The sequence below is a fragment of the Macaca mulatta genome, chromosome X (genome assembly GCF_049350105.2).
Source record: "Macaca mulatta isolate MMU2019108-1 chromosome X, T2T-MMU8v2.0, whole genome shotgun sequence".
Lineage (NCBI taxonomy): Eukaryota > Metazoa > Chordata > Mammalia > Primates > Cercopithecidae > Macaca > Macaca mulatta.
In genome coordinates, this window is record NC_133426.1 from 2,462,648 (window position 1) to 2,482,027 (window position 19,380).

A 19,380-nucleotide genomic window follows, 5' to 3' on the forward strand; every position below is an offset into this window, starting at 1 on the left:
GTTTCCTTTTGGCCTTTCCAAAGGAGGCAATCAGATATGCATTCATCTCTGTGAGCAGAGGGGTGACTGAAAGGAATGGGAGGCAGAGGCCCTAAGCAGCTCCCCGCTGGACTTTTCCCTGGTTAGTGATATTGGGGTTCCAAGATTTATTTTCTTCACAAGACTCTATTGAGTCCTCAGAAAACGGTTGTCAAACCATCTTTCTGATTTCCGGTTATGTAATTTTAATCTTATTCTGTCACTGAATCTTGTACATTAGTGGTTTTGCAAACTGTGGCCTGAGGTTTCTCTGAATAAGGATCATTTTAAAGGACTGTGTTTTTGCAAATGATCTTAAAAGCATTCTTCTTTTTTTCTTTTTTCTTTTTGTTTGTTTTGAGACGGAGTCTCACTCCATCGCCCAGGCTGAAGTGCAATGGCGCGATCTCAGCAGCTCACTGCAACCTCCACCTCCCGAGTCCAAGCAATTCTTCTGCCTCAGCTTCCTTAGTAGATGGATAAGCATGGGCCACCACATCCAGCTAGTTTTTGTATTTTTAGTAAAGACCAGGTTTCACCATGTTGGCCAGGCTGTTCTTGAACTCCTGGCTTCAAGTGATCCACCTGCCTCAGCCTCCCAAAGTTCTGGGATTACAGGGGTGAGCTACCACACCTGGCCATTACAAGCATTCTTAAAAGTTTATTCTGAACCACGGTGGGCACTGCCTCATTCGTAAGGGCAGCCACCCTCTTTCAGAAGCAAGTGTGTATTCTCTACCCCTCAGCCCCTTGAGGGATTTCCATGGATTGTCACAGCCCCTGAAAACAAGCTTCCCAGGGCAAACAGTGGTTTTCCAGAGACTCCAAAAGTGAAAACAGTCAGGACGCTCCAGTCCCAGCTCCAGCCCAAGTTGTAGCCATGCCAGTCTCTGCAAAAACAGGACCATTTCCAGAGTGAGAGCACTTAGCACTTTGCTTTCTCTAAAACAGTGCCCATCATGCTCAATTCATATTAATCTCAATGGAATTGTTGCCGTGGATTTTTCTTGACATAAGTCACTTCTACTTTTGCTAGGGATTCGTAATTGTCAATGAGGTGGCAACTTAAAGAATAGATATGTAGCTTCATGTTTGTCCATCCGTGAGCCACATTTCAATCAGAGCCAGTCAAGCCAAACCAAGGAGAGCCTTTCCCGTGGAGGGATTGGGGCTTCTGAGGAGGGATTGGGGCTTCATGATGACAGAATTGAGGATTATCCTGCCGTGATGTCCAAGGAGATGAGCAAAGACACAAAAGCACATTCATTTCACCCCAGTTAGGTGGTGTCTATTATCAAAAAGACAAAAAATAACCAATGCTGGTGAAGATGTGGAGAAAGGGAAACTCTTCTCCACTGTAGATGGGGATTAAAAATAAGCACAGCCAGGATGGACAAGAGTATGAAGGTTCCTCAGAAAACTACAAATAGAACTACCACATGATCCGGCCATCACACTACTGGGCATTTATCTAAAGGAAAGGAAATTAGTATATGAAGGGACATCTGCCCCCCGTCCATGTTTTTGCAGTTTATTCACAACAGGCAAGATACAGATTGAACCCAATTGTTTGTCAAAGGATGAATGGATAAAGAAAATGCTGTGTATGGATATACCATGGAATACTATTCAGCCATAAAAAAGAAGGAAATTCATCATTTGCGGCAACATGGATGGAAATAGAGGACATTATGATAGGTGAAATAAGCCAGAAACAGAGAGTTAAACACCACATGTTCTCACTCATCTGTGGAAGCTAAAAACATTTAATCTCACAGAAGTAAAAAGTAAGACCAGGCATAGTGGCTCACTCCTGTAATCCCTGCACTTTGGGAGGCTGAGGCAGGATGATTGCTTGAGATCAGGAGTTTGAGACCAGCCTGAGCAACATAGCAAAACCCTGTCTCTACAAAAAAATACAAAAATTAGCTGAGTGTGTGGTACTTGCCGGTGGTCCCAGCTACTCGCAAGGCTGAGGTGGGAGGATCGCTTGAACCTGGGAGGTTGAGGCTGCAGTGAGCCGAGATCATGCCGCTGCACTCCAGCCTGGGCAGCAGAACGAGACTCTGTCTCAAAAAAAAAAAATAGAAGTAAAAAGTAGAATAGAATGTACTAGAGACTAGGAAAGGTGGGGGAAGGAGAAGATAGGGAGAGATTTGTTAAAGGATACAAAATTACAGCTAGACAAGAGGAATATGTTGTCATATTCTATAGCCCTGTAGGATGACTGTAGCCAACAGTTTCAAATAGCTGGAAGGAGGATGTCGTATGTTCCCAAAAGAAAGAAATGATACATATTTGACATGGTGGATATGCTAATTACCCTGACAGGATCACTGAACCTTGTAGGTATTGAACCATCCCTGTGTACCCCATAAATATGTACAATCATTATGTGTCAATTTTTAAAAAGTAATTATAAAAAAAAAAAGTATGTTCAACAGCCAGCAGCCACGAGAAGACCATCAGCTGGTCTCATCCGCAGCAAGAGATTGCAGTGCCCGTTGGACGTTTTTGGCATGGCTCCCAATCCCCACCCCATCCTCAAGGGGCAATACTGCAGAAAGGAGGAGGGCGGGAAAACACTTCTCAAGAATTGGAGAATCGCCAGTTTCCAGGGCCCAGAACAAGACCCAGGAGGAGATGAAGATCACCCTTGCAGGTGGAAGCTGTCCCTGTCCGGGTAGTGCTGGGGACAGTAGGTGGCCCTTCTGCTGTCTGTCTGAGCATGAGCTCAAGGCCAAGGGTAAGGTGAGCGGAGATGACCCTCAGCTGGGCTGAGCGTACTTTGTTTAGGGTATTTAAGCAGTTCTCAAAAGTGATTGCAGAGCCTGTATCTCCCATCTCAGAGGCTATGCCCAGCCTCACCCTCCCTCCAGCCCACCGTCATGCCCACCCTTGGGCTTCAAAAGCATCAATGGAAGATGATAGTGCAGTACCCAACTACAGGCCCTTAAATGAATAAACTGCACTTGCACATCGCAGAGGGGGCAGCAAGGGAGACGGAAACAGACAGATCCAGCTCAGATGGAATTTGATCCGTAGGAAAGTGATGAAGTGAAGGAGGGATCTGTCCGCCCTGCAAGCGGCCCCAGGCACGGCGTGAAGGGGAGGCAGGGAGAGGTCACACTGGCCTCAGACTTGGACACTGAAATGTTTAGTTACAGCAGGAGCAGGGACGCCTGCGTAGGTCCTAGGGAAAGGAGGGGACACCCAGGCATTGGAGACCCAGTGTGTAGAAGACTGCGAGACCCGCTCAAATGTTTAGCAGAAAGGAAGAGAAATTCAAATAGATTCAGGAGTGGGAGGAAAAGGTGGAGGTGAAACCAAAGCTGTTTAAATACACATGATCTTCGATTTACAGTTGGTTTACATCCCAACAAACCCATCGTAAACTGAAAATATCTTAAGTCAAAAATGCATTTAGACCAGGTGCAGTGGCTCACGTCTGTAATCCCAACACTTTGGGAGGCCAAGGCGGGCAGATCACTTGAGCTCAGGAGTTCAAGACCAGCCTGGCCAACACGGTGAAACTCCGTCTCTACTAAAAATACAAAAATTAGCCGGGTGTGATGGCGTGTACCTGTAATCCCAGCTACTTGGGAGGCCGAAGCAGGAAAATGGCTTCAACTTGGGAGGCGGAGGTTGCAGTGAGCTGAGATCACACCACTGCACTCCAGCCTGGGCAACAGAGCAAAACTCAGTCTCAAAAAAAGAAAAAGAAATATAAGCATAACCTTAAATAACTGGGGAGTGTTATGTTGGCTGACTGCAACACAGATACAAAAAACCCTGACAGAATAAAAAGAATACTAACAAAAAAGGTATTTTGGGCAGGGCACGGTGGCTCACACCTGTAATCCTAGCATGTTGGTAGGCTGACGCAGGCAGTTCACTTGAGCTCAGGAGTTTGAGACCAGCCTGGCTGATACGGTGAAACCCCGTCTCTATTAAAAATACAAAAATTAGCCGGAAATTGCTTGAACCCGAGAGGTGGAGGTTGCAGTGAGCTGAGATCGTGCCAGTGCGCTCCAGCCTGGGCAACAGAGTGAGACTCTGTCTCAAAAAAAAAAAAAAAAAAAAAAAAGGTATTTTGGAGTTCCTGTGTCCACATAATTTCATCCTTCGATCTCATTCCCCATTCTCCCCACCTCTCCATCCTAATGTAGGTGAATAGTGGGTTGGGGAAATTGACCTAAAAACATTTGTTATGGTCTATATATTTTCTGATGAGGGTATTTTTCTAAAAACAATGAAGTCTTCAGGCTTTTAAAGGGAAGGGACTGGGGAGAGAGGGGAGGGAGAGAGTCCGGACAAATAGCTAATGCATGCGGGGCTTGAAAGCTAGATGACGGGTTGACGGGTGCAGCAAACCACCATGGCACACGTACACCTGTGTAACACACCTGCACGTCCTGCACATGTATCCCGGAACCTAAAGTAAAAACAAAACAAAACAAAACTCTATTTAACAAAAGGTATGTTGATTGATTGGAGATTATTATATTACTGTCACATTTTCCAAGATAATATTTAATAACACTGAACAAGGAGTTGAAAATTTGAGCTGTTTTGTATACTAGTTTTGTGACTTTGGATAAATCAATAAATATTTCTGAACATCTTAAAAAAAAAAGGGAGGGATGCTGTCTATACGGTATCTGATATATAGCTCACCCTCCGCATCTATGGGTTCCGTATCTGTGGATTCAACCAAGCTTGGATCGAAAATATTGGGGAAAACAAAATTGCATCTGCGCTGAACATGCACAGACTTTTTTCTCTTGTTATTATTCCCTAAACAATACGACATAGCAAGTATTAACACAGCATGTGCATTGTAATAGGTATGGCAATTAACCTAGAGATGATTTAAAGTCTGTGGGAGGATGTGCATTGGTTATGTGCAAACACAATTCCATCTTGTATCAGACACTTCAGCATCCGTGGATTTTGGTATCCCCAGGAGGTCCTGGAACCAATCCTCCGTGGATATCAGGAGAAATTCCATTTCATTAATTCGCACCCCAGGTGGTCTTTGAAATGAGTTGTGCAACATCACTGTCACCTGCTGTCCGTTTACTGAGTTACTCTGGGTATTTTATTTAGGGGAGCTGAAACACAGATTTAAAAATAAAAGGTGATTTTCATAAATCGCAGTAACGTCATAAAAGCTGAGTGTACGTCTGGAGCTCTTTAGTCCAGTAGCTCCTTTGGTATATATAATGATGGCAAGGTTGACGTGTTTTGGTTTTGTTGTTGTTGTTGTTTTTGAGACAGGGTCTCGCTCTGTTGCCCAGGCTGGAGTGCAGCGGCACGATCTGGGCTCACTGCAGCCTTGACCTCCTGGACTCAACTGATCCTCCCACCTCCTCCCAGGTAGCCGGGACTACAAGAGGTGCCACCACGCCTGGCTGATAGTTTGTATTTTTTGTAGAGATGGGTTTCACCATGTTGCCCAGGCTAGTCTTAAACTCCTGGGCTCTAGTGATCCGCTCATCTCGGCCTCCCAAAGTGTTGAAATTACAGGCGTCAGCCACCGTGCCTGCCCCAGATCTGTGTTTTTAAAAGTAAAGCTGAATATTAATTTTTTCCACATACATTAATGTATTAAGGAAAAAGTTGCAATTAGTATCTTCTCCAGTGTTTTGTCTTCCAGTATTTGGGGTAGGGAAATGTAGTCAATTAAAAGATCACAGATGTCCTTCAGTTTTTTTTTAAGCTATCAAGTTTTTTTACTCTTGTTTGTAGCACATCTTATTTTATTTATAATATACTTTTTTGTTGAAGTATGCCCTACTTTTTTTTTTAAATTAATTTATTTTTTGAGACAGAGACTCGCTCTGTCATCCAGGCTAGAGTGCACTGGTGCGATCTCGGCTCACTGAAGCCTCCACCTCCTGGGTTCAAGCAATTCTCCTGCCTCAGCCTCCCAAGTAGCTGGGACTACAGGCACCCGCCAGTACACCTGGGTAATTTTTTGTATTTATAATAGAGCCGGGTTTTCAGCATGTTGGCCAGGCTGGTCTCGAACTCCTGACCTCAGGTGATCCACCTGCCTCAGCCTCCCAAAGTCCTGGCATTACAGGCATGAGCCACCACGCCCTGCCTCTACTGGCATGTGTAGAACTGTTGACTGTGTCCCATATATCTATGACACAGTTATCTGCATTTTCTGTCAATCTTTCTCCCCATACTTCAGTCTACTGACTTATTTTCTAGTTAACTGATCTCTTTGGCTATGTCTAATCTGTTGTTAAACCCACATTCTAGTTTCAGTTATTATGTTTTTAGTTCAAATTAACATCAGATTTTTAGTTCAAATTAACATCAAATTAACATCAACGTAGTTTCAATACTACCTTGAACATTTTTATCTTTTTCCCCACTTTATTTAAGGTATTTCTCACATTTAATTATAGTCCATGTCTGATAAATTACATATCTGGGTGGTTTCAGGTGGGTTTGGTTTTGTTGTTTACTTTTGTTTGCTCTTGATTTTCACTCATTTGGTCTTTTCTTGTTGTGTGATAGTTAATTTTTTAATTGACAACCAGACAGGGTAAATGAAAAAAAATTGCAAGGACAATGTGTAGCTCTGAATCATATTATCATAACCCAAAGAGGATTTGTTTTAATTCATGTGATTTGATGTGATTTGTTCATACCCTCACGTAGTTTGCCCAGACCCTATCTGGGGCTGAGCTGGAGGGAAATCGGGCTTCAGTGTTTGTGAGGACCAGTCTATTTCTGGTTCTCCTCTCAACGACGCCACAAATAAAAGCTTGTGGTGTGTACCGGGGTCCCTCGTCTGTCCTGATTATTGATAGTTATGGGCCCCTCAGCCTCCTAGCACTGCTGGCAACTCTGCTTAGTTTCTCAGCTTCCCAGCCTCTTATTTGCCCTGAGTGGAAGTAAGGTACCAAATGTAATGTTTACCTCTTCTGTTTGTCTCTGACATCTTCACTCTTAATTTTGTGCTGCTTTAGTAGCTCTCTGATGTACTTAAAAAACAAAATTCTAGACCAGGTGTGGTGGCTCACACCTGTAATGCCAGCAATTTGTGAGGCCAAGGCAGGCAGATCACCTGAGGTCAGGAGTTCGAGACCAGCCTGGCCAACATGGTGAGACCCCATCTCTACTAAAAATACGAAAACTGGCCAGGCGTGGTGGCATGTGCCTGTAATCCCAGCTACTCGGGAAGCCGAGGCAGGAGAATCGCTTGAACCCAGGAGGGACATGTGGCAGTGAGCCGAGGTGGCGCCACTGCACTCCAGCCTGGGCAACAGAACAAGACTATGTCTCAAAAAAAAAAAAAAAAAAAAAAAAAATTCTATATACATTATTTGTGCAGCCTTTTTAGGTATTTTTGGCAGAAGACTTACTGTGAAACAACAGCTTCACCAATTGCTGAAAGTGGAAACAATCTCATTTCAGTTCCTGAACTGATGCATATATATTTGTATTTTTAGCATTTACCACCTCCGGCAGTAATAACCTTCACAAATGTATAGCCCATAATGCAAAGGAGTGCTTCATTTTTTGCTGTGAATATTATCTCCTTGGATCGTGTACTGGAACGTTGTGTATCTGTTGTCTATCTATTCCCTGCCTCCTCTGCCTTTACGATGTCCTCTCTCAGCTTTCATCTTCCCAGACAGAGCATTTTGTTTTAAGCATCTCTGCATATCTCAGCCTCTCTCTCCAATGAGCTGAGAATTCTTCTCTGGCCTGCCTCCAGTTTCAGAGTCTCTTCTTTCAAGGTGACCCCATCTTCAGTCAGGCTTTTAGGGGATTAAATCAGTAGAACAGTTATTACCTAAGGATAAAAAGAAATGCAGTTTGTAAAAGTCACATTTTATATTCATGCGTTCACAAGCTTGCCAAAAATGTTCTTAAGAGCAGACTTTGAGATTGCTGCATTCTCATCTTAAAATTTCTCTCTGCATGATACGCAAGGAGGAAGTTTCTACTTTTTACTAGTAAAAATAATGGCCATATTTATTCATAAATGTTGGTTTATGTTTCAGTCGTTAATATTAATTGTTAAGTAAGCCCGTGGGTCTTGATTAGAAACATTAGCAAGGGCTGGCTGAGCTGCTTCTCTTCCTCGTTTGAATTCATAAGATTAACACATCTGCAGAAGGCAAGCTGAGAACGTCCATCATTATTTCATCCTTTGTAATCAAACATATAACCCGGAGTTAAATCCCTTCCAAGGAAGGATTATACTTCATGATCGGCCCCGTGGAATTTATTTATATGTTTATTGTTGGGAGAAATTAGATTACAGAAACAGATTGACATTTTCCCTAATCCAATTTAAGGAGTTGTGTTTTGAGCACTTCTTCTTTGCCTGTCTGGCTGCTTCATTTATCCATCACAATAAGTGTCTGTGCGACATCTCACTGAAAGCCCCATGACTCAGCGAGTCATTTCTCCAGGTCCTTTTCCTTGATGTGTCAGTATTCAAATCCAGGACATCCCTCTACCAGCCCTGGTTGAAGAAAGAAATTATTCATTTTTATGGGATTCATATGGTTTATGATAATGCAGTTATTGCATTCATCATTTTTTCCCAAGACCCATTTTGGTGTTTTGCAGACCCTGGAAAATCATGTACATTGCATACAGCCGAAGGGCAAGGCTTGGCAGACACAGAGGCACATACCCAAATCCCGCTCTCTCACTTGCTAGCTCTCGTGTGTTCTCGTGTGCTCTCGTATGTTGGACAGTATCTCTGTCTACAGATTAAACTTTGCAGCAGTAAGAGGGAAGGCTCAACCTGTCTGCCTCATAGGGCTGTGGGGATTAAAAGGAATCATGGCTGAGAAGCTTATGAGTGTCATTCAGCACCCAGCCATGAGCATCTACTAAAAAAGGAGTCCTTTTATCATGGTTTTCTGATGTCTTTGACAACTTAGAATTTTGTGTTACACCATAATTCTTAGAACTTAATTTTATGTTTGGATTTTACATACGTAGCTGAGATCTGAAAGAAGAAGCCCATATTTTATTTAATGTCAATTTTTAAAAATTTCTCTCCAGCTGTATTGAGGTACCACTGACAAATGAAAATTGGTATGTATTTAAGGAGTAGAATTTGATGCTTTGTTGTATGTGTACATTGTGAAACAATCACTGCATCAAGCTAATTAACATTTTCATCACCTCACATAAATGCTGTTTTCTCCTCCTCCGCCTCCTCCCCCTCCTCCTCCTCCTCCTCCTCCCCCTCCTCCCCCTCCTCTCCCTGCTGCCGTTCTTGGTAATGAGAACATGTAAGATCTACTCTCATAGCAAATTTTAAGTATACAATCCTATATTGTGATCTGTGGTCACCATGCTGTACGTTAGATCCCCAAAACTTACTTATCTTGTATAACTAAAACTTCATATTCATTCCTTCACTAACTTATCTTCATTCTAAGCTCCCCACACCGGCCCCTGGCAACTACTGTTCCACTCTATTCCTCTGTGAGTTATTTAAATTGCGCTTTCATAGGTTGGGCATGGTGACTCTCACTTGTAATCCCAGTACTTTGGGAGGCCGAGGCAGGCAGATCACTTGAGGTCAGGAGTTCAAGACCAGACTGGCCAACATGGTGAAACCCCGTCTCTATGAAAAATACACAAAAAAATTAGCTGGGTTTGGTGATGCGTGCCTGTAATCTCAGCTACTCGGGAGGCTGAGGCAGGATAATCACTTGAACCCGGGAGGCAGAGGTTGCAGTGAGCCGAGATTGCACCACTGCACTCCAGCCTGGGTGACTCTGTCTCAAAAGTAAATAAATAAATAAATAAATAAATAAATAAATAAATAAATAAAATAAATTGCACTTTCGTGATTATGAGTTAAAATGGTCAAATTTTTTAAAACGTTCATGATTACAGTGTTCTCTTTTACATCTTAAAGTTTCACTAAATCCCACTAATAATGACTTTGGGGGGTGTCCAGTTTTTATACCTTTTTTCTATTTCTGTGCTTCTGTTCCTTTGCCTTAGGGCATTGCACATGCTGATCTGCTTTCACATGCATTTTTCAGCATGTTCTTCTTCTTACTGCATTTCCAGTCATTCTACATCATTGGCTTCTACTCGTCCTTCAGGCTTCATTTTAGGTATTACTCCTCCAGGAGTGTCTCCCCCTTTAGACCAGGTGAGGTTTCTTGATAACATTTTCTTTCCTAGAATTGATAACCATTTTCTTTCCTAGAATTTCTCATGGCTTACCATTTTGTATTTGTTATTTGTTGATTTTCTGTCTTCTTTGACAGTAAGCTTCATGAAGGTGCAGATCGTATCTGTATAGGCCACTGTTTAATCTTCACTACCTACCGCTCCATAAACACCTGTGAAATGCATACATTCATGCCTCAATTAGGAGAATGAACTGGACATTCTCCTAAAAGGGAATGCTAGGATCAGAAATTTGGGAGCTGAGTATCCAAGTGACTGATCTCCACCCCAGCTGACATCACTCAAAATCTCTGGGACCATGGCCTGGGAGTCTGCATTTGAAGGATTACAATTCTCTTAAGTTGGCCTGGTGCAGCCAACAGGGGCTCATGTTGAGGCTCAACCCTATCCACCCCCAAGAATTCCACAGTGTGTTTTCAATGAGGATGTCAGTATTCTGTGATCTCTGTTGCTCACACTCATTAAGCTAACTGCTTTGTGACCTGACCTGATGGAGGCCCCAGTGTTTGGACACAGGTTTGCTTCTTGACCCTGTATTTGTCAAGGTAGGCTAGCTGCTATAACAAACAGCCCCCAAATATGTAAAAGTTTATTTCTCATTTGTATCACAGCCAGTTGGGGTGGCCAAGGTATCCTCTACTCCATGCAGTCTTTCAGGGATCCAGGATGCTCCTATTGTGCACCACCTTCTAGGGCAGCTCTTCTCAAGTGAGACTCCTTGGGAGGATTAGGCACTGTTGCTGATGGCAGCCATTGTACATAATGCATTAAGTTATCTCCTCCACATCTAGAATGGTGTTAGATATGGACCATCCTTGGGAGAGTTGAGAGAAGAGTCACCTGATTTGTTCTGTGTTTGGTTTTATTTTCTTATGGAGGCCCAGTTCAGAGAGGGTGGAGGGATCTTGTTTTTCACCTGACTGGTGGAAGAAGAGAGGATAGGGATATCTTATTCCTGTCATTGCCCAGCCCAGAGGTGACTCACATCACCTCCTCGCATTCACTCAATCTGCTTGTGAGAATCACTTCCATGGTCCTGTCCAGGTGCAAGGAGATCACAAAATGCACTTGGACATTAGCCCGAGAAGAAGAAGAAGAAACGAAGACAGGTATTGGTGAGCGTGTCACCTTGCCCCAGACCTATCCCGTATCAAGTTGTATTTGCACCATGGAGGCAGAAAAAAATAGAGTGGGTGTTTTCAATTAAGTTGCATTTATTTGCACGAAGGTTTGACTTAACTTGCCTTTGCTCTTTCTTTATAACAGATGATAGATTGTCCTGAAATTGAGACTCCTGCCGTGATAACCTGTGACCCACTGTCCCAGCCTTCCCCTCAGCTTGCAGACTTCACAGAGACTGAAACCACCTTGGTATTCCTCATCTATATGACCTACACATGGCCAGCTCTCTTGTTGCTTGTTATTTTCTCACAGTGTCTATCACCATTACATACCAGTGGGGGCCATATGCTTTTAAAAATTCCTCCCATTTTCTTTTTTGAATGGGTTCTCCCACCTGGAATAAGTTGTGTTGTAATTAGTCTATTTCTCTATTATGCAGCTGGATAAGGAATCTGGCTGTCTTTTCGAACTTACTGTGGGCGTTTCTTTTTGGTCATTTTGTTATTCTCTTCCACTTTGCTTAAAAAAAATTAGTAAGAAAAAGATATAGCATCAAGATGTCATCTATGTCTCCATTAATTTTTTTAAACTTTTGATAGGACTTGCACCATGTCTAAAACCAGTATTCCGTGACTATGGATTTTATTTTAATTCTTTTTGTCCCTAAATTTACCCTTATGAATCTGGGCTTTTATTGCCATATATCATCAGAAAAGTGGCTTTATGGACACCCCCCTTTTTTTAAAACTCTCAGAGAGACTATCTTAGTAAAATGCTTCTGTAGGCATTTGGTATAAACAAGTCAAATCTCTCTCTGAAAATTTAACTTTCAGGAATTGCATAAGAACTTGTAGCATCTCCTCTTGTCTGAGACGTAGTGGATGGCTCAGAAAAAGTGAGGGGAGAGAAGGTGAGCTATTTTTAGCATTCCCAGAAAAAAAGATCGAGCGCAGCCCATTAATTTTTTTAAAAAAGTTAATTATAGGGCCGGGTGCGGTGGCTCACGCCTGTAATTCCGGCACTTTGGGAGGCCGAGGTGGGTGGATCATAAGGTCAGGAGATCGAGACCATCCTGGCTAACACAGTGAAACCCCGTCTTTACTAAAAATATAAAAAATTAGCTGAGCGTGGTGGCAGGCGCCTGTAGTCCCAGCTACTCGGGAGGCCGAGGCAGGAGAATGGCATGAACTCGGGAGGCGGAGCTTGCAGTGAGCTGAGATCACGCCACTGTACTCCAGCCTGGGCAACAGAGCGAGACTCCGTATCCAAAAAAAAAAAAGTTAATTATAATAAAGATGGGTTCTTGCTATTTTGCTGAGGCTGGTCTTGAACTCCTGGGCTCAGGCAATCCTCCTGCCTTGGCCTTCTAAAATGCTGGGATTACAGGCATGAGCCACCACGCCTGGCCTCAACCCAATAATTTGATTTTATTTTACCCCAGGATAAAGAGTTCTTCGTCATTTAGATTAGAGCTACAGTTCCCTGCAGCCCACCGCAGACTAATGATTGAATGGTTATGTTTTAGCAGCCAGCAAATAAAGTCGAAAGTCTCCCATCCGAGGAAACCTTTGAACCAAGCCAGGAACTCCCTGCTGAGACCATCAGGGACCCCAGTCTGCAGGATGCACTGGAGGTGGTATCCAAATTCTTCCCCTTGCCCAAGGCTCCCGGTGGGGGCCATCTACCGTCACTGAGGTCAACTGCATGCACACAACAGCTGTTAATTTTTCAGCCTCATTTAACAAAAGATAAGAATCGACTTTCCTCTTCCCCTGCCTCTGATTCTTCTGTCTTCTCTCTGGCGTTTGCCTGGGGTGATCGGCTGACTCTCTTTTGCCATCTTCAAGTCTGATCATCACACCTTTTCTCTCTTTAAAAACTGTTCTGCAAAAGTGATCAGGAGGGAAGCTGAGGGACTATGGTAATTAATGCATAGCAATCCATTTTCTGAAATGAAGAGATTAAAAGCTGAAAATTGGAGGGAGTGGGGCATGCAAATGTTCGAATCCAAATGGGGCATGCAAATGATTTCTTCTTTCGGGGTGAAATGAGAGATGCATGCTTTCTGTTCCTTCCTCTTAGAGATGTTCTCATCTTCAACTACATTCTCTCCATGAATGCATTTAATGAAAGCAGTTGCTAACGTTTTCTCTTTCTCTTTAAGCATGATCTAATAATGCCATTTGGTCTTTAAGTAATAATCAATACAGCTCTAGAGCTAGGTTTAGGTCTAGACTGAAAGTTGGTATTGAACGCATACTTTAGAATGTGACCTACTATATCATAAATGTTTTTGTTGGCTAAATGCCTTCCCTGGACAGCCACCCTTGGAGAAAATGTGAAAGTTTTTTTCCTCATTCTTACTTGGTTAATGTTCAAATGCAGCATTTCGAACTTAATTTCTAGAGCTATTGGTTGAGGTCAAGATTTCTTATAAACATGTGAATGTATCCCTTCGGCATGTTCCACCCTTGTGGTCATCATTTGAGGCTCTATGAATTGAATCTGTAGTTATTAGTGGGTGACAGGGCATCAGTGTGAGGTTGGGTAGACCTACGTTGGACAGCTCAGCCATGTGATAGGTTTGGGATCCTGGGTGAGTTCATTACTTTTTCTTTTTATAAATTATTATTATTATTATTCAGAGACAGGGTCTTGCTCTGTAGCCCAGGCTGGAGTGCAGTGGCATGATCATAGCTAAACAATCCTCCTGCCTCAGCCTTCCAAGGAAATGGGACTATAGGCATGGGCCACTGCAACCAGCTAATTTTTTATTTTTATTTTTTGTAGAGTTGGGGTTTCACTATGCTATCCAGGCTGGTCTCAAACAGCTGGCCTCACGTGATCCTCCTTTTTTGGCCTCTCAAAGTGCTGGGATTACAGGCATGAGCCACCGCGCCCAGCCTGAGTTCACTACTTTGCTTCAGTGCTCATGAGGTGGAGGCTGGGCTGCCCGCCTCACAGAATTGGAAGGAGGGGTATTAAAAAGGAGAGTGGTCTAGGGAAAGCCCTAGTTAGTGCTTGGCTCATAAAGATGAGGAAAATTTCAGTCATTGATTTGCTAAACTGGGGCACTTTGACCTTCTTCTCCTGTGTGTCCACACTGTCCTCTAGGGGACCTTTATTTAGTATCTTGTATAATACCCTAATTCATCACATTGGAGCAGCTTGTTGTTTTCTTGGATACTCATCTCTTGTTAGCAGAAATGTCACAATCACTGTGCTATTTTGTCTTGAAAACTAGTATGGGGTTGGGTGCTGTAGGTCCTGTTAATTCCAGAAACATTTCATTCTCAGGAACTGAATAGATCTAAATGCAAGTGCCTTAGAGGGGAGAAATGCTGCAGTATCCTGAAGTGGACTTTTAAATGTATTTGTTAACTCTTGCTATCACCTTAATCAACAGGATAGCTGTCTTTAAATAAAATAAATATATGGGAACGAGTGTGGAAGGCAGAATCTTATATGTAAAAACCTTTTAAAAACACTGTGGCAAGTAATTAGAGAAGAAAGTAGTATATACTCATGGTGTAAAAACTCAAATATATCTTTCTATATATCTATCTCTATACATATCATGTATCTATCTATCTACCTCTTATCTGTTTTCTTTTTTTTTCTTTTTCTTTTTTTTTGATGGAGTCTCACTCTGTCGCCCATTCTGGAGTGCAGTGGTGCGATCTCAGCTTACTGCAACCTCCGCTTCCCAGGTTCAAGTGATTCTCCTGACTCAGCCTCCCGAGTAGCGGGGACTACAGTCGCCCATGACCAAGCCTGGCTAATTTTTGTATTTTTAGTAGAGATGGGGTTTCACCATGTTGGCCAGGTTGGTCTCGAACTCCTGACCTCAATTGATCCACCCGCCTCGGCCTCCCAAAGTGCTGGGATTACAGACGTGAACCACCACACCCAGCTATCTATATGTTTTCTATTTGTCATCTATCTCATCTATATATCCATTCATCCTCACATCTAGATAATAGATACATAGATATAGAAGAGATAAATGATAGGTAGTAGATAAATAGAGATGATAGATAAATGAATGATAGAGTGATAGAGAGAGAGAGAGATTTTAGATAAACAGATAAATGATAGAGTGATAGATGATAGATAGAATGGATAGATGGATGGATGGATGCATAGATGGATAGATAGAGTGATAGAAAGTACATAGGTAGAGATCACAGATAGATAAATAGGTAGATAGACGATGGAGTGATAGATGACATGATTTATTGATAAATAGAATGGATGGACAGATGGATGGATGGATGAGTGGATAGATAGAACATAGGTAGATAGATGAGACAGATGATAGATAATAAATGGTTGGTAGATGAGATAGATGATAGATAGATAGATAGATGTGTGTGTCTATTATTGTTACCATCTTTAAATTTTTAAAAGTCTTTTTCTAGTTCTTGGTAAGAAGTGTCTAAAGCAAACGTATTTATTCTTTTTGTTGACTCATCTGAAAGCCAAACAAAAGTGTGTGTGTGTGTGTGTGTGTGTGTGTGTTGTTACATGCTTGCATATTCATCTATTTTTTCGTATGTCCCTTAAGAAGGGAGAAACTCTGCATTGAAAAAACTATCAGAATTATTATTTAAATTCCTTTGCCAAGCAGTCCAAATTATTATAGGCTTTACTTACGTGAGGTGAGTTTTTTTTTTTTTTCATTTAACGTAGTTTGGTTATTCACTGTCATACAAAACAGAAGTTTTGGTGGGTGACAGTACTAAGTAGTGTGTGTGTTTAAAATGGTTTAGTGGCTAGAAATGAAAACAATTCAGGAAAAAGAACACATACAATTACATTTTATAAAATTTCAAGAAAACGGCCGGGCGCGGTGGCTCAAGCCTGTAATCCCAGCACTTTGGGAGGCCGAGACGGGCGGATCACAAGGTCAGGAGATCGAGACCAGCCTGGCTAATACGGTGAAACCCCGTCTCTACTAAAAAAATACAAAAAACTAGCCGGGTGAGGTGGCGGGCGCCTGTAGTCCCAGCTACTCGGGAGGCTGAGGCCGGAGAATGGCGTAGACCCGGGAGGCGGAGCTTGCAGTGAGCTGAGATCCGGCCACTGCACTCCAGCCTGGGCGACAGAGCGAGACTCTGTCTCAAAAAAAAAAAAAAAAAAAAAAAAAAAAAATTTCAAGAAAACTTAAGCAAAAAAATTATCTTCTAAGCATATTAAACTAAAGCTAGTGTGTATTTAGCTCAAAAGAAAAGTGCTGCTGGGTGTGCAGGCTCACGCCTGCAATCCCAGCTCATTGGGAGGCCAAGGCAAGAGGATTGCTTGAGCCCAGGAATTCAAGACCACCCTGCGCAACATAATGAGACCCCATCTGTGCAAAAAATACAAAAATTAGCTGGGCATGGTGATGTGTACTGTAGTCCCAGCTACTGAGGAGGCAGAGGTGGGAGGATCTCTTGAGCCCAGGAGGTCGAGGCTGCAGTGAGCTATGACTGCACCACTGCACTCCAGCCTGGACGACAGAGTGAGACCCTGTCTCATTAAAAACAAAGTGCTAGTGATTCGCAGTCTCTTTTAGAGAACTGAGATGCGTCTTTGCAGAACCCACACTGGATGGGTTTTAGCAGTCTTTCCCTCGAGAACGGACAGCTGCAAAAACCATCTCCCACTGATGATCTTCCCTAGGTCGACCTGGCCGTCTCTGTTTCCCAGATCTCCATCGAAGAGAAGGTGAAGGAATTGAGCCCAGAGGAAGAGAGGAGGAAGTGGGAGGAAGGCCGTATCGACTACATGGGGAAGGACGCGTTTGCCCGCATCCAGGAGAAGCTGGACCGGTTCCTGCAGTAATCCGGCAGCTGGTGGGCGTTGTGTATAGTTAGACAATGTCCTGTTGGGTGATCCTCTTGCGTGGAGATCTCCTCTGGTCCTTTCAAAGGAAAACGCTGTTGAACCTTGTGCCTCTATTTATGCTTAATCCATTTGAGTGCCTCACACAAAAAACGTAGAGTATAGAAATCCACCTTAATGCCCCTCGCCCCAACCCCTCCACCAATGCCTTCTGGGCTTTCTTCAGAGGTCACTTCTACCCTTGAACTTGTTGGCAAAAGTGAGCAGTAATAAAATTCTAGTAGACCCTTGATGGTGGTGTCTGCTGTTGCCCGAAAGACCTCTGAAGTACGCTGGAGCTGTGTTGTACAGGTGCCATGAGACCCACCCTATTTAGAATTAAACCTCACTGCAAATTTCCTCCCATTACTAAGCTAACAACACTAATATACGTATTTAGCACCTCTGAGGCTTTGCCAAGGAGATCCGTTTCTGTAGGGCTAAGGAAACATTCAGACATGGTGACTTTGACTCTCATTTGGACTTGGCGAAGCGTATCCGAGAAACGCCCCGGCTGTGGTCTCTCTGCTTTAAATCCTAACAGGACTTCCTAGAGCGTTGACAGAAATTCTACTTGTGGACTTAGGGAAGAAAGGTTGTAGGTGGCTTGGGGGATGCAGGTGGCTTAGGGGATCTAAACCGATTCACTTGCTGGTTGAGAAGAATCAAGGGCTTGTCCCCAAACGATTTAGAGCAACAACTTGCTCAGGATAACAGGATCTAGAGATGCTCTCTGCTTGATGACAAAAGTCAGGGTGCAGTCGGTCCACCTTTGACTGCTCTTGGCTTGGTCTCTACCCTCACTACCTCAGTTCTTAATAACTTAGTGAATCACTGCGCTCCTCAAAGTCATTTCCACTCAGCTCTTTCCAGAGAATTCTCAGTTTTATGAGATGGGACACTTTATTCCACGAGAAAGCCTCATTGTCAGAAGTATCTTCATTCAATGGGCACAGTATGCTGTGTATCTCAACAGGTGGCTGTCGGGGGCCACCGAGAGTGTCCTTAAAAATGGGCGTCGTTGTAATAAAGAGAGGAAAGTGCGATTTTTGAAGTGTTTGGAAGGTTTATTTATCATGCACATCCCAGGGAAAAGCAGAGAGTAAATTAGAGATGGGATAGGAAGGTTGTGGGAGAACTCGATTCTAGCCTGTGTCAGCTGGATGTGTTTACGTGGAGAGGAGTGGCCACTTTTTAGGTCACCTGAAGCAGTTTAGCCTTTGGATAGAGGAACCTACCTGAATTTATGGCATTAGTGGTGGCATTTTTTTTTGTGCAAGATGTGATGGAGGGGCTGTTTCTCTTTCCTTGTGGTTGGTTAATAATCTTCAGTCTCAGAGGGCGATGTTCATAGGATATTTCAGGGGTTCATTTAAAATAGCCATATGACTACAGTCTCAGGTGAGTCAGGGTTGGATGGTCATTGGCTTTCAGAGGGAGACCATAGGAATGTTCAGGGAAAAAATGTCAGCTTCTCTGAGGACCAGAATTCATGTTCACAGGCAGTGATGAGTTGGCTCATGGAGTGAGTGCAGTCTGGAATTCTGCCATGCATTCTAGCCTGTATCATCTCATTTGGACAAATGCTGACACGTTTAAATTAAAATGTTAAAAAACAGCCATGTGGTCTCCTTCCAGTGTGTCTGCCTGTTTCCTGCGATATCAGAGTTATATTTTACATTAAACCAAGGGCAGGGCCTTTCTATTTCATTTTCGGCCTTTTCTATTGTATTTTGTTTTGAAAATAGTAAGCATTGGGCTGGGCGTGGTGGCTCACTCCTGTGATGCCAGCACTTTGGGAGGCTGAAATAGGTGGATCACTTGTGGCCAGGAGTTCAAGACCAGCCTGGGCAACATGGTAAGAGCCCGTCTCTACCAAAAACACAAAAAAATTAGCTGGGCATGATGGCACATGTCTGTAATCCCAGCTACAGACATGTAGGAGGGCTATGGCACATAGCCATAGGAGGAGGCTGAGGCACAAGAGTTGCTTGAGCCAGGGAGGCAGAGGTTGCAGAGAGCGGAGATCGTGCCACCATACTCTAGCCAGGGTGACAGAGTGAGATTCTGTCTCAAAAAATAAATAAATAAATAAAATATAATATTAATAATAATAAGCATTATTTGAGCTGGAATTGCAAGGTAAAACTTTAAAAGTAAACAGTAAATTATTTT

The 19,380-nt window shown here is 43.0% G+C and overlaps 1 protein-coding gene across 21 annotated transcripts in view; it reads left to right on the forward strand.

The window, feature by feature from the left end:
• The window catches only part of GYG2 (glycogenin 2), a 53,796-nt gene extending 34,973 nt beyond the window's left edge, over positions 1–18,823 (forward strand). For 8 of the 21 annotated variants that reach the window (XM_077988192.1, XM_015126890.3, XM_028842183.2 and 5 more), the window contains 3 exons: positions 11,485–11,589; positions 12,866–12,973; positions 17,005–18,823. In XM_077988192.1, the coding sequence (XP_077844318.1) occupies positions 11,485–11,589; positions 12,866–12,973; positions 17,005–17,166 (375 nt within the window). In that variant the 3' untranslated portion in view covers positions 17,167–18,823. Of the gene's footprint in view, position 1; positions 171–11,484; positions 11,590–12,173; positions 12,251–12,865; positions 12,974–17,004 lie in introns of those variants that run through there. The other 13 variants (XM_077988193.1, XM_015126888.3, XM_077988199.1 and 10 more) reach the window with 5 other exon arrangements.
• Positions 18,824–19,380: the final 557 nt, after the last annotated feature.